Source organism: Phocoena sinus, chromosome 20, assembly GCF_008692025.1.
Source record: "Phocoena sinus isolate mPhoSin1 chromosome 20, mPhoSin1.pri, whole genome shotgun sequence".
NCBI lineage: Eukaryota > Metazoa > Chordata > Mammalia > Artiodactyla > Phocoenidae > Phocoena > Phocoena sinus.
The window spans coordinates 13,633,920-13,648,433 of NC_045782.1; the positions used below are offsets into that span (position 1 = coordinate 13,633,920).

The following is a 14,514-nucleotide window of genomic DNA, read 5'->3' on the forward strand; positions in this document are numbered from 1 at the left end:
TCCACACATGCGCACACGCCGACACACACAGGTACCTACCGCCCTCAAGCAGCCACGAGCTGCTTCACAGCCTCTCACTCCAATGTCATGGCCGGAGTCTGCTGCTGAGGCCCTTTCTTTTGACCAACTCCTCTCCCCATAGCTTGGGGAAGAGCACCCTACCTGCACCACCTCCGCAGCCAAATTCAGAATGGCCTCCTCGCCTCTCTTTTTGCGACTTGGTCCAAATAAGCTCACGTCTCCTCTTTCTTCAGGTGGATTCACGGGATGACGGAACAACAGAAGCAGAAAACTGCTTCAAGAAATCAAGGGTGCCTATGAGAGGGGCATCTCGCCCCCAGGAGGATGCTGGCTGAGCTGGTCACTCTGTAGCTCCAGGAGCAGAGAATGGTGAGAGAAGAAGTTTAGGGGAGTTGACACTGCCTCCTGGACTTTGGGGGCCAACATGAACCTAGAAGAGGGTCACTCAACCATAGCTCTATTGACATTTGGGCCAGTTAATCCTATGCTGTTGGCCGGGGGTGCTGTCCGGTGCCTCGTAGGATATGTAGTGGCATCCTTAGCCACCCACTCCCCAGTCATGACAAACAAAAATGCCTCCAGACCTTGTCAGTTATCCCCGGGTGGGGGGGGTCCACCCTCGTATCTTCCAGCCCCCATCATTGAGAACCACTGACCCAGAGCCTGGTGTATCTTTTTAGCCTAGAGAATTATGGAGGGTAGGGCAGGAAACTGCTCTGTGTTTGCAGTAGTGGGACAAACAGGATAGGGTACGTAGTCCTGCATTTCCACTATTAGGCCAGGGGGGAGGCCAAGAGGAAACTGTGGAAGAGAGCTGTGTTTGGTCTTGAAGAAGTTCCTGTCCAAGAAAGCGGCTGGTGGGACAAGGGAACCCTAGCTGTCGGGGGCTGCAGGATGCTGCCTGGGAGGCAGGTGCTTAGAGGGAAGCAAGGGAATGCATCACATACGGGCTCCTGGAGAAACCCTCAGATGCCCTAATCCGGAGGAGATCAAAGCAGGAAAAAGATAGGGAGAGAAGAGAGCTCTCCTCCTTCCTCCCTTGAGAAAAACAAGGCTATTTCCTGGATTGACATCATCAAGTTGAATTTGTTCGACAAATTCATTAAACGATCAAATGAGAATATTTTTACCCAAACTTCTGCTTCATTCAAGATGGAGTAACAGGGACCAGAGTTAGCTTCAGGCCTGAAACCGCTAAAATGTCAGACAAAACATATGAAACAACAATACTCAAGACATTGGACATCAGGCAACAAAGCGAAGTGATCCCTGGGAGAGAGGAAACAGCAAGGTGAAGCCTGCACTGCTCAGCTTACTGGAGAGTTTCCAGACCATGGTTCAGAGGAGGAGAAATCTACCTGAATGGAAGAGACAGAGCTGGATTCTGGGGAAATGAAACCAGTTAGAATTCTCAGGGCAGAGGACTAGAGAGGAGAGAGATACACAGAGAGAGAGAAATCTAGAGATCTGCAGAAGTTCCCCTTCAAGTATTCAATGAGTACCGCTCAGCACATGTGTGTGAGAAAATTATGCGAGGCTGGGGGATGAACCACCCGAAAGGATTAGTGGGAACAGTGCCTGGTGCTCACACAAGGCTGGAATAATGCCTGTTCCCAAGAGCCAAAGTGGAAAACATCTCAGGGGCCACTAGTTAGAATACTAAGAAAGGTCTTGCTTTGAGGCTAGAGAAAAATTAACCTTAGACTAAATCCAGAAATCCAGTTCTGGTCCCACTTAAGAAAGCTTAAATTCAAGATCGGAAAGGATAAAACTCTTTCCAAGTAACTTAACTGCCACAACCAAGTTCAAGAATGTTTATAGGAATTCAGAAATAGAACAAGGTAAAATTCACAGTGTCTGGCATCCAACAAAAAATTACCAGAACACAAGAAAGAAGGAAATCACAACTCATAAAGAGGAACAAACTCAATTAATTGAAACTGACTCAGACATGACACAGATGATAGAATCAGTAGGCAAAGGCACTGAAACAGTTATATGTTCCAGAAGCTAGAGGAAGGCTTGAATATATTAGGTACAGATATGGAAGGTTTTTAAAAAAAAAAAAAAAAAAAAAGACCCAAATTGAACTTCTGGATGTGAAAACTACAATGTCTGAGATGAAAAATACACTGAATAGGATTAATGGCAGATTAGACATTGCAGAAGAAAAAATGGGTAGCTCCCCTACAAAACCCTCAGTGAAGTCTACTTAACTCGCTGACACTTTTGTGTGAGTTGATTTTGGTGAACAACTCAAAGAAAGTGTTGAGTTTTTTTTTTTTTTTTTTTTTTTTTTGGCGGTACGCGGGCCTCTCACTGTTGTGGCCTCTCCCGTTGTGGAGCACAGGCTCCGGACGCGCAGGCTCAGCGGCCATGGCTCACGCGCCCAGCCGCTCCGCGGCATGTGGGATCCTCCCGGACCGGGGCACGAACCCTGTCCCCTGCATCGGCAGGCGGACTCTCAACCACTGCGCCACCAGGGAAGCCCAAGTGTTGAGTTTTTTAAAGAAAGTGTCCTTGCACAACAGCAAGGGCCAGGACCCAAGGCAGGGAGCCTTAAGAGAGTAAGTGCTTCACATTAGGGATGGGTCCTGCTTTGATTTCAAAGCAGGCTTGGAGGAGCCCCAGCTGACATCCTAGTTATTAAGCGTTCTTTCCCAAATTTTCTTTGGTTGCTTCTGCAAATTCCGCCCCCGCCCCCGTGCTGCCAAAAAGGCCCAGTGTTCCTGCGACCACAGCAGGTGTGTGACTTGGAGGAGCATTGAAATCTGCTACGTGAGGAAGATGGGTAAAATACTGGGTCTTCAAGAACCTCACAGTTCAATTGGGAAAACAGAAACATAAAGAAATCATCTCTGGGACTTCCCTGGTGGCACAGTGGTTAAGAATCTGCCTGCCAGTGCAGGGGACATGGGTTCGAGCCCTGGTCCAGGAAGATCCCACATGCCGCAGAGCAACTAAGCCCATGCACCACAACTACGGAGCCTGTGCTCTGGAGCCCGTGAGCCACAGCTACTGAGCCCGCGTGCTGCAACTACTGAAGCCTGCACCCCTACAGCCCGTGCTCCACAGCAAGAGAAGCCACTGCAATGAGAAGCCGGTGCACCGCAACGAAGAGTAGTCCCCGCTCGCTGCAACTAGAGAAAGCCTGTGTGCAGCAGTGAAGACCCAACGCAGCCAAAAATAAATAATTAAAAAAAAAAAAAAGAAATCATCTCTGGACAATGGCGTGCAGGCTGTAACATGCTGCCTATTGTGTACTGATCTCATGGTAGACAGGTGCCGTGGAAGTAGGACATTGTTTATCTCCATTTTACTGCTATGATAGTTGAGACATAAACACCTTAAGGAATTTTCCCAAGGTCATACAGCAGGTAGCAGCAGGGCCATTATGCTACCTTACCCCTGTGGCTACATAAGATACAAAAGAAACACAGAGGAGTGAACGACAGTGTGGCAGGGCTCAGATCCAGCTTTTCAGAGGAAACCCTTGTTCAGCCTCCCAAAGGATTAGGAGTTTGCCAGGTGGGCCAGATAGGGAAGGACATGGCAGGTAGAAGGAACAGCAGGTGCAAAGGCACAGAGAAGGCAAGAAAGGGGATGTCGAAAGGTTGGGAGTGGTGAATAGTGAGTCAGAGCAGAAAATGAGCCCAGAGTGGTAGGTAGGAACCATTGGGAGAAGGGTCCCGGGCACCTGGCCAAGGATGTGGATTACAGCTGGCCAATCATTTCCAGTCTCATATCCTTGAATTCTGAGGCACCATCAAGAAGTACAGAGAATCAGCAGTCTGTGTGTGTGTGTGTGTGTAAAGAAGACATGCCTCTTTTCTATTGAGTCTAAGAGACAAAGGTAAATAGATACTGGCTTACACAGATTCACTCCCACAGATGGGACTGCTTGCTAATGGAAGACTTTATGAATAAAATACATCCTCATTATAGAGTTTTATATATTTCCAAGTGCCACTGATTGATGTAATAATGTGTGGCATAGATATTCATGTCCTCAGGTTATAGACGTGCTCATTTATGTGCCCAGAGACACACTGGTACAAACTAGTGATTAAAGCTCAAACTCTCTTCTTACTTCAAGGCATGTGGTGTTCTTTTGGTCCAGTAAACCACAGCCCTTCTGTATGTCTCCGATGACACTTTCAGAAGATTGGAGACGGGGAGCAGGCAGTGTGGACAAGTTAGGTGGCAGGACACGCCTGCAATGAGAAGCCTGTGCATCGCAACGAAGTGGGTGCAAGAGCCCGAGGAGTTCTGGGTGTCTGTAGTGATCCAGGACCACATTGGCTGGCACCCTCTGGCCACCTAATCAGGTGGAAGACCCGGAAACCCTCACTCTTGGCTTCCCAAACTACAGGGATGACGTCATTGACTTCCACCCTCCATTTGACAAAGGCTCTTTCCTTGACCAAACTTCCATCAGGTACCTCTGAGCCCACTTCTCAACTAGGCCTCAGCCTTGGCCTGTGAGAACTGCAACTCCCAACACAAATGATTTTGTCCACTCTCCCACACACAGAGACTTGAAAAAAAAAAAAATCTAGCCTGGCTTCGAGCAGTCTAAGGCCACGGTGTCCCTACAGTGACCCAGTCCCTCCCTCCCTCTTGAGTTTCTGTCTGAGAAAGCACGTCTGCCAAGGGAATTTACCATTTGTTCCAGCCAACGCCTGCTGACAGGCTCCTGGCCTCCATTTCCTTAGAGCATTTATTTTGAAAACTTATTGTTGTAAATCCTTTCTCTGTGCCTTTGAGATGTACGTGTATCTCCTGGAACCCAGGAGTGTCTTTCTCATGGACCTGGGAGCTATTCCTCTGAAATATAACCATGAGGGACGACGGGGCCCTGTGTCTCAATCTCTTTAGGCAGGTATCTTGGTTGAGTGATTAGGCCAGACTAAGATGGCCTAATCATACTGACACTGACCACTTACTTGCTTTTTGTAATATTTCACTGTCTTGACTATGCTTGATGCCTCACTCACTCCCCTTCCCTACTCCCTTACTCTCCCTTTAAAGGCCAAGTGCCCTCTACATAGATCAGAACCAAGCTCGGTTCTATTCTAAAGAAGTCTCTTTCCCCTGCTGCAGTAGTACCGAATAAAATCTGTCTTTACCGCCATTAACTATTATCCAGCTTTGTTTTTCTTTAACACTTTCTAGAAATGTTCCTGGTGAGTCGGAGCCTTGGGGCTCCCTCATCACCTCAGAACCAACAGGCGTCCAGGACTCGGAGTTAAACAGCAGCCCACAAAGGCAAACGTGGGGCCAGCGATTTAGATCTTTGAGTTCCGGAAATAGACTGGGTGCCAAGATGTAGAACAATCAACGAACGTTCTGAAGGAAACTAAAGTCCCAAGAGAGGCTCCAGCGTCCTCATCAGGGTAGCGCTTAACTACAGATGGTGTGGGGAGGGGGCTGTACAAACAGAGCTGCCTGTGTAGGTCCCAGCTTCCTGGGGTTTGTCATATGAAGAGACAAGCAGAGCAGCCCAGACGTGAGGAACAGACCATCACATCTGAAAAGCACCCAGACCCTGTGTAAAGAGGCATATTTGGGGGTGACATATTCTTCTACCCTTCAGGATGGAGGCAGGACAGCTAGAGCAAGAGTGTTCAGGGGGAGGGAACAGGAAGTCAGAGACCTGGGCTGAGACGTCGACATGTAGGAGAAACAGCTAGGCGGTCAGTGGGTCAGTGTGGCTGGAGGGGAGTGAGGAGAGGGTAGCAGGTGTTAGCAACCCCTTCACACTGCTCTACTTCTTCTCCAAGGACACTCTCTTTGCCTTTGTCCCAAATCAGCCTAAACCAGCCTGCCTCATTCTGTTTTAGAAACTCCCAAGTAGTCTGCCATATGGCTATAATGCGATTTACTTAATAGGTTGTAGGATTTTTCTTTTCCTTTTTTTTTAAGGTACCATGAGGTACGAAGTGAAAATCAGGAAGCAGTTGGAGTGGCTTATGAAAGGAGGAAAAATAAAGAGCAAGCCTGCTCTCAACAGTTGCAAAGCCCTGTTGGGGCAAAAGTAGGTGGAGGCCCACATACCATATGTCTAAATATTAAAAGTGGTAAAATAAATTGACATACTGTTAAATAAAATAAATACTATCTTTCTACCTTGACAAATAGACCTTCATACCAGTCTGGAAGGCCAGTTTTAAATTTAGAATTTCTGGCTCTTTGGGGTTCTGCACCCAGCCCACGGCCTGCCCCTTCTCTTCCAACACCCAGCTCCATCCTGCACTGAGAAGGCCCTTGAATACATAGGTCTGGACACCTCAGCCTGCCTATTTTATTTATTTATTTATTTATTTATTTATTTATTTATTTATTCATTTGCGGTACGCGGGCCTTCTCACTGCTGTGGCCTCTCCCGTTGCGGAGCACAGGTTCAGGATGCGCAGGCTCAGCGGGCCATGGCTCGTGGGCCCAGCCACACCGCAGTACATGGGATCTTCCCGGACCGGGGCACGAACCCGTGTCCCCTGCATCGGCAGGCGGACTCTCAACCACTGCGCCACCAGGGAAGCCCCAGCCTGCCTATTGAGTTTCCACCTATGCTGCCCTTGGCCTAGGGCTACTCAGGAGGATGGACTCAGGAGTGAGGCCCAGATACACCCTACAAGCAGGCAGGGGTCATTTGGGCAAGAAATTCCAAGGTGCCAGGTACTCAGACTGTGGGCCACAAGTTGGAGGAGGAACGTGAGGTGCTGGGTGGGAAGGACCCCTTGATTCCACAGACTTCCTGTCCCTTAGGGAAGGATACAGTCGTGGGGGGAGAGTCAGAGCAGTGTCCTGTGAAGTGCAAGGCCCAGGGCAGGGACCCCACTTGCCCAAGTCTAAGGCTGGTGCTGCTGAAGAGTGGACACTGCCTGTCTACCTTGGGGAAGGAGCTGACAGCATGGAGAAAGTAGGCCGGAAAGAGCAAAGAGCTGGAACCAGCAGCCCAGCCAGCTGGGGGAACCAAGGCTGAGCAGGCATCAGGGAGGGACAAAGCCACAAGCTGCACCCAAGCATGCCTACGTCAGCACTGGCCAAAGGGGACAACCTGATCCTTGCAGAGAAAGAAACCTTAGCTCCTACCAGCTCATAACTATCACAGCCACTGAAACCACAAAGAGAAGTACAAACAAGGAAGTTGAAATAAACAATGAAAACACTATCATCTCTTCTTTTGGGCAGTGAACACCTTTGTAAAGTCAACTGTTTTCCTGCAAGATGCTAATGTGTAAAACTGGGAAGGTAGGGCTTCCCTGGTGGCGCAGTGGTTGAGAGTCCGCCTGCCGATGCAGGGGACGCGGGTTCATGCCCCGGTCCGGGAGGATCCCACGTGCCGCGGAGCGGCTGGGCCCGTGAGCCATGGCCGCTGGGCCTGCACGTCCGGAGCCTGTGCTCCGCAACGGGAGAGGCCGCAACAGTGAGAGGCCCGCGTACCGCAAAAAATAAAAAAATAATAAAAAACAGAAACAAAAAAAAACTGGGAAGGTGGACTCCAGGCCCAGCTGGGAGGCTAATTAGCACTGAGAGGTGAACAAGTCACTTTGCATCTCTCTGTTTCCTCATCTATCAAACAGGTATATACTCACCCTATCTCTCTCTACTTGCAAGGGATTTTTGTGATTATTCCAAAAAATGTATTCCTTTGCTGGATGTGAGTTTTGTCTCTTGAAGCTGATTGGCTGGTTCAACATAACCTCGATGCAACCTTCACAAAAACTGGGAAGAGAAGTGGCCTAGCTGCCTCCTACCAGATAAGCATCGAGGCAAAGACGACCAGCTGAGAGGGAAGACAGGCCAGCCTTTTTCAGAAAAGGAGGGCAGCGGGTCTTTGTAAGCGCCCGTCTGCGAGCACCAGGGTCAGCAGGGTAGGGTATCTGGAAAGCCAACCCCAGACATCTCCATTAGCAGGTGGTCACCTGCACAAAGGACCTCTGTGATTTACATTTCACTCAGCTCCTGGGGACAAAAGCAGACGGTCAAGGGGCAGATCACAAGCACTTGCTGTGTGCAGAGCTGTAGGGGATACTTTAGGGAGCTGGACAGCAGGTGAAAGATGGAGGAAAATAGAAGAACCGAAAAGTCTTTTACGGAGCAATGTGTTCACTCACGCCTGTGTGTGGATCAGTACTAATGACGATCCTCGCTGAGTACTAGGAGTGCCAAAATGCATAGATTTGATGCCATTCCCATCAAAATCCCAGCCGGCTATTTTGAAGAGACAGACAAGATGATTTGAAAATGGAAATGGAAAAGCAAAGGCTCTAGAGGAGTCAAAACAATCTTCAGAAAGAACAAAGTTGGAGGATTTAACATTATTTAATATCAAGACTTACTATAAAGCTGCAATCATCAGGGCGCTGTAGTACTGCTGTAAGGAAAGACAAATAGATCAACGGAACAGAATAGAGCCCAGAAATAGAGTCACACACATACAATTCGTTGATTTTCTACCAAAGTGCCAAGTCAAGTCAGTGGGAAAGGAACGTTGTGGTGCTCCAGTGACAAAGGACGACCCTGCCTGAAAAAGTGTCGGCAGTGTTACACCCCCTACCGGACTCTTACTCGCCCTCCCCACCGTGTTGCGATGGTTACGAAATTCCTGAGCCCACCTGGGTGACGCCCACCTGGGCAATGGGACCTGTCCCAAATAAGGAAAGGCATCTGGCCTGTCCCACTCCCACTCTATAGAAGGAAGGTATATGTGCCTCGACCAATCAGTAAACAAAATTTTCACCTCGGACCGTTCTTTCATTTTCTGGCTATAAAAACTGATCAATAGCACATGTTCAGGCTTGACTCTACCAGACTACTAGGAAGTCGGCCCATTGTTGTGGCAGTGACACTTCCCTCTAATAAATTCTATCTTCTTTACATTCTGCCTTGTGCCTGGAAATTCTTTTCCAATCTGCATTCGGACCACGACAAATGTCTTTTCAATGAAAATTTCTAGAACAACTGGAAATCCATTTGGAAAAAAAATGAATCTCGATCCCTATCTGGCTTTATTCACAAGATGAGTTTGAGATGGATGGTGGACCTAACCCAGAACCATAAAGCTTCTTGAAGAAAACAGAAGAGTACTTTTGTGATCTCAGAGTAGGGAAAGATTCCCTGGTCAGTATACAAAAAGAAAAAACTTATAAAATGGCTTCATCAGAATATAAAATTCTGCTTACCACAAGACACCACTAAGAAAATGATTTGACAAGCTACAGACCTGGAAAAAAAGAATCTCTGCAGCAATATATGTGACAAAGGATTTATATCCAAGACATGTAAAGAGCTTTTACAAATCAACAATAAAAATATAAATATCCCAGTGACAAAATGGGCTAAGACTTGAACAGACAGTTTACAAACTAAGTTACACAAATGGCCAATAAGTAGTTTAACAAGTGCTCAACATCATTAGTCATCAGGGACATGGCACTTAAAACCGCAGGGAAATACTTCATACACACTAGAATGGCTAAAATCAAAGACTGATGTTTCAGTTATCTATTGCTCCATAACTTATCACCCCAAAACTTAGTAACTTGAACAGTTACAATCATTTTATTATTTCTCACAGTTTCTTTGAGTCAGGGATTCAGGAAGGGCTTGGCTTGGTGAGGCTGGCTTGGGAGTCTCTCCTGCTGTTATAGTCGGACTGTGGCTGGAGGTGGAAAAGTGGGGGCTGGAGCAGCTGGGGCATCTCTCTCTCTCTCCTTTTACATAGTCTGGGGGTCTCTCCATGTGGTCTAGCTTGGGCTTCCTCACAGCATGGTGGCCTCAGGGTACCCAGACATTAGATGTCTTAGCAGGAGGCTCAGGTCTCCAGGAGCAAGTCTTTGGCTAACAAGGTGGATGTGCCGTACCTTTTATGACCTGGCCTAAGAAGTCACAGGGTGTCACTTTCACCATATTCTACTGGCTACATGTGGCTCCACCAAGCCATCCCAATTGAAGGGGAGTGGAATTAGACTGTGTCTCTTGATGTGGGAGTGGCAAGATTCTAGAAGAGCCTGGGGAATAAAAGTTGTTACTGCAGCCATTTTGGGAAAATACAATCTGTGGCAGATTAACCTGGAAAGAAAAGCTGACAGATCATACCAGGCCTTGTAAGCCACACTAAAGTTCAGTCGTGTGATGGCCCACTCCCCACCACCTCCCCCAGGAGGGTTTTAAGCAAGAGAGTGAAATTGTTCATCATCTTAAAAAGTTCTGGGCTTCCCTGGTGGTGCAGTGGTTAAGAATCCACCTGCCAATGCCGGGGACATGGGTTCGAGTCCTGATCTGGGAAGATCCCACATGCCGCGGAGCAACAAAGCCTGTGCGCCACAACTACTAAGCCTGCGCTCTAGAGCCCGCGAGCCACAACTACTGAAGCCCGCGCGCCCTAGAGCCCATGCTCCGCGACAAGAGAAGACACCGCAATGAGAAGCCCGTGCACCGCAGCAAAGAGTAGCCCCCACTGATCGCAACTAGAGTAAGCCCGCACGCAGCAACAAAGACCCAATGCAGCCAAAAATAAATAAATAAAATTATTTAAAAAGAAAAGTTCCTCCTAGCAGCTATGTGGATTTGGAAGCAGAGACCATTTAGGAAGGAGGTGCAGATGTTCACGTCCCAGACACGGTGGTCAGCCCCAGCCTAGGTGAGGGTACAGGGAGAGAGTGGGGGTAAGGAAGACTGCCAGGGCTCTGGACTGACCAGCTGTTTTTGTTCACAGAGATGAAGAATGATGGAGAAATGACTTTGGACACAGTGGGCTTAAAGGGCCAGGATAGATATATGAGATTGGAACTCAGGAGATAAAAATTTAGGAGAGAACACACAGCATTTAAAAGGGCACAGGGGACTTCCCTGGTGGTCCAATGGTAAAGAATCCACCTTACAATTCAGGTGACGCGGGTTCGATCCCTGGTCAGGGAACTAAGATTCCACACGCAACGGGGATGCAACTAAGCCCACAGGCCGCAACTACTGAGCTCGCGTGCCTCAACTAGAGAGCTGACGTGCTGCAAGCTACAGGGCCCACGCGCTCTGGAACCCTACAACTAGAGAGAAGCCCTCGTGCCGCAATGAAGAGCCCGCATGTCTCAACGAAGCCCCTGCTTGCCACAACTAAGACGGGAGGCAGCCTAAATAAATAAATAAATATAGATAGATAGATAAATAAATGCTTTAAAAATAAATAAATAATAAAAGGGCACAGGAGTGGAAAATGAGTGTCAACCCAAGCATTCACAATCTCGGTACCCACTTTTCCTCTTATCACCGCCGACCAAGCAAGCGCGCAGGATGAAATGCGCATGCGCACATCTCCTCCGCTAGCGGCTCCTGGGCGGCAGCCTGCGGACTGCGCACGCGCGCGGTGTGCGGCGGTCGCCGTGGAGACGCGTGGCCCTAGCCTGGCCCTCGCCGCCGGAGCCTCCGGCTCAGTCGCAGCGGGTCTCTGCTGCCCCAGGCGCGGGGGGCGGCCCCGCGGGTGGATGGACTGCGGCGGTGGGGATGGGGTGTCGGGGGACGGCGAGGAGGAGGAGGAGAGAGAGGGCTGCATGGCGGCCTCGCAGGGGTCCAGACTGCCCCCCATCTCGGGCTGCGCCTCAGAACTGACCAAACGGAAGGTGAAGAAGAAAAAGAAGAAGAGAAAGACCAAGGGGTCTGGGAAGGGGCACGGTAAGAGGAGCAGCTAACGCGTCCGCCTCGCTCCCATACCTGAGATTCTTCTCCGAGGACACCCACCCCACCCCTCAGAGACCCCCACCTACTTGGGGACCTTAAGCCCAGAAACAGAAACTCGCCAGCCCCAATCAGAGGTCCTCCCTCTCCCCGCACAAAGACCATCCATGTCCGCAGAGACCCCAAATCCTGCGTCGAGAATTCTCAACATCAATGGAGACCTTCAACCCCACAAAGAGACACGCCACAGAGCCTCCCAGCCCCACACCGTGACTCCTAGCTTTACACAGACACTCACTCATCTTCCTCCTCCCTCAGTCCAAGTTTAAAATCCTGAACATCTATTCCTTCCCCACAGAAATCTCAAGCCCTCCTGCAGAGATGCCCCCATCCTCACACAGAGACTGTCCCCATCCACAGCTACTAAGGCACTAGTGACAGATGCTCTCACTCATACACAGAATCACAGGCTCCTGCCTTCCGCCTGGACACCCTCCTTTCACCCTCATTTATTAGGGGCACCTGACTCTGGTTGCCTCCATGTAGACACCCAGGACATGCACATAAAGTGTGCTCCCTGTACAGACCGCCCTTCCTTTTCCCTCATCTACGGAGGCCACCCTTCGACTGCACACAAACACCATCACACCAGTCACTGCTACACACTCTTATAATCCCTGACACCCTCAACAACACCCCCTTCTACCAATATAATCGCCAAATAAAGCTAAAGTACAGATACCCCAGCAGGCACACGCGTTCAGTCGGCACGCACAAGCACACGCTCCGCTACATACCGACATGCCTAGACCTCTCCAGTACACGTATGACCATACACGTGGGGTTCTCACTCCAGGCCCTCCTGTGGACACTTCACAGACGTACACCCACTAACAGCCTCCACAAAAGCACAGAGCCCTCCGTTCTCATAGAACGCCCTGGGAGCTCGACAAAGCCCCTGAGCACCCATTTGTGGAGAGAGTTGCAACAAGTGATGTAGAGCGCACCTGTCCAGGGGCGCTGTAGGTCTCCACTGTCCTTGTGTGGTTCGCCTTGGTGGCTCTTGTCTGTCAGGGAGGTGGCTCTCGCCGACCCTGGCACAGCTGCCCTGACCTCCAGCACGACTAGTCCTGGGTTCACGTTTCTGGGTCCCGGCCCTCTTTATGCAGAACCAGCTCCCCTGCCAAGCTGAAGGCAGAAGGCGCGACGGGCAGATGATAATTACTTCTCCAGTTGGGATCAGAAGAAAGAGGCAAGAAAGCAATTCTGGAGTTTAGGTCAATAAGCTCCATGTGTATCTGCCAAACCAAATGAGGAAATTTATTATCTTTTTAGCTTAGCTTCTGCCTCTAAAGGTTACAGTGGCATGTACCTCATACTGTCAGCAGGGGACACCAAATAATTTTCAGGGAGTAGGAAGCTATAGGAATGCCAAGAGAGGATTTTTTTCTTCTCTCTTTTTTTTTTTTTTTTTTTTGGTGGGGGGAGGGAGATTCCTCTATCCCAAAGAAATAGGGTGAGCTGATTAAAGCATCACAAGTTGTAGTACTGTATATGCATGTTATATAATTCAGAAGAGCTGTTAATAGTTTAAAAAATCAGTATAAGCCACACAGAAAAAGTATTTCCTGGCTTGGCAGAATGCTTTCCACAGTCAGATTTAGGAAGCTTTTCTGTTGTTCTTCATTTCTTCCATCATAAAGTGTCTAGAATAGGGGTAAGTCATAGGCTCCCAGAACTGGGCAGTACCTTGGCGAGCATGTGGGTAGGTGAGGTGGAGGGCAGTGTGGAAAGGACAGGGCCCTGGCAAGCGGGTATGTGTTCAAATCCCGGCTCTGCCACCTGCTTTGTGACATCGGCAACCGACTGAAACTTTGGGAGTCTGTTTCCTCACCTGGAAAATAGGGCTGACAGCCTTTACCCAGAGGACCTGGCTCATAATACATGCTCAATAAATGGTTCCTCCCTCCCCAAAATGACAGCCCAAAGCATGTAGGCAGTGGATGTGTACGGGGCTGGTGGGCTTGGCCACCTGAGGCCCCAGGTGAGGAGGGGCCTCCAGGTCCCCCCTCACATCTTTAGTGGTTTGGGCATCACCCGCAAGCAGGCTGAGGGCAGGCATCACAAACGCTAACACCACCCATCTGTTCGGCAGATAAACGTCAGAGTCGAGGCCTGAAGACCCAGCCGCTGTCTCCATCCTTCCGTGACATCTTAAGTCCCAGCAAAGATCATGGCCCGGGGCCAGAGCACAGACAGGACAGGGATGAAAGCAAGCTCAACCCCTCTTACTCCTCTGCCATATGTCTCCCCTGCTTTGCCGAAATAGAAGAGACCCTTTCCAACCAGATCAACGAAAGTCTGCGTTGGGATGGCGTTCTCGCCGACCCAGAGGCAGAAAAGGAAAGGATTCGCATTTACAAGCAGAACCGGAGGAAGCGGTACCGGGTTTGGACCCTGAGGGGCTTCCACTCTGGCCCCGGTGACGAGGAGGCCCCAGAGAACCCAGCCTACCTCTCTGACCAGACGGCGGCAGCGGCGGCCAGCAGCCCTCGCTGACAACCGAGAGCCCCCATCACTGCTTTAAAGGAAACCTTATCCCGAAGTAGCAGCTCCACCTGAGTGAAAGCCCACCTGTGACACGGACAAGCTTATCATTTATCCTTAACACACATTTATGTGTTAAAAAAAAAAAAAGAATAAAAATAAAAGGAAATCAGACCTACCTCTGAAGGAAGTATGTGTCTGGTGTGTTGATGAGCTCAACTCACCTTCCACCAAAATGCCGCTCGAGGCCCCGGAAGCCACAGCTCCTTC

At 49.5% G+C, this 14,514-nt stretch overlaps 1 protein-coding gene across 1 annotated transcript; it reads left to right on the top strand.

Annotated features, from left to right (window-relative positions):
- The first annotated feature begins 11,327 nt into the window (after positions 1-11,327).
- Positions 11,328-14,320, top strand: C20H17orf97 (chromosome 20 C17orf97 homolog). The gene is made up of 2 exons (XM_032616267.1): positions 11,328-11,694; positions 13,853-14,320. Exons 1-2 carry the CDS (start codon positions 11,328-11,330, stop codon positions 14,254-14,256), a joined length of 771 nt encoding a protein of 256 aa, XP_032472158.1. The 3' UTR covers positions 14,257-14,320.
- The last annotated feature ends 194 nt before the right edge of the window (positions 14,321-14,514 follow it).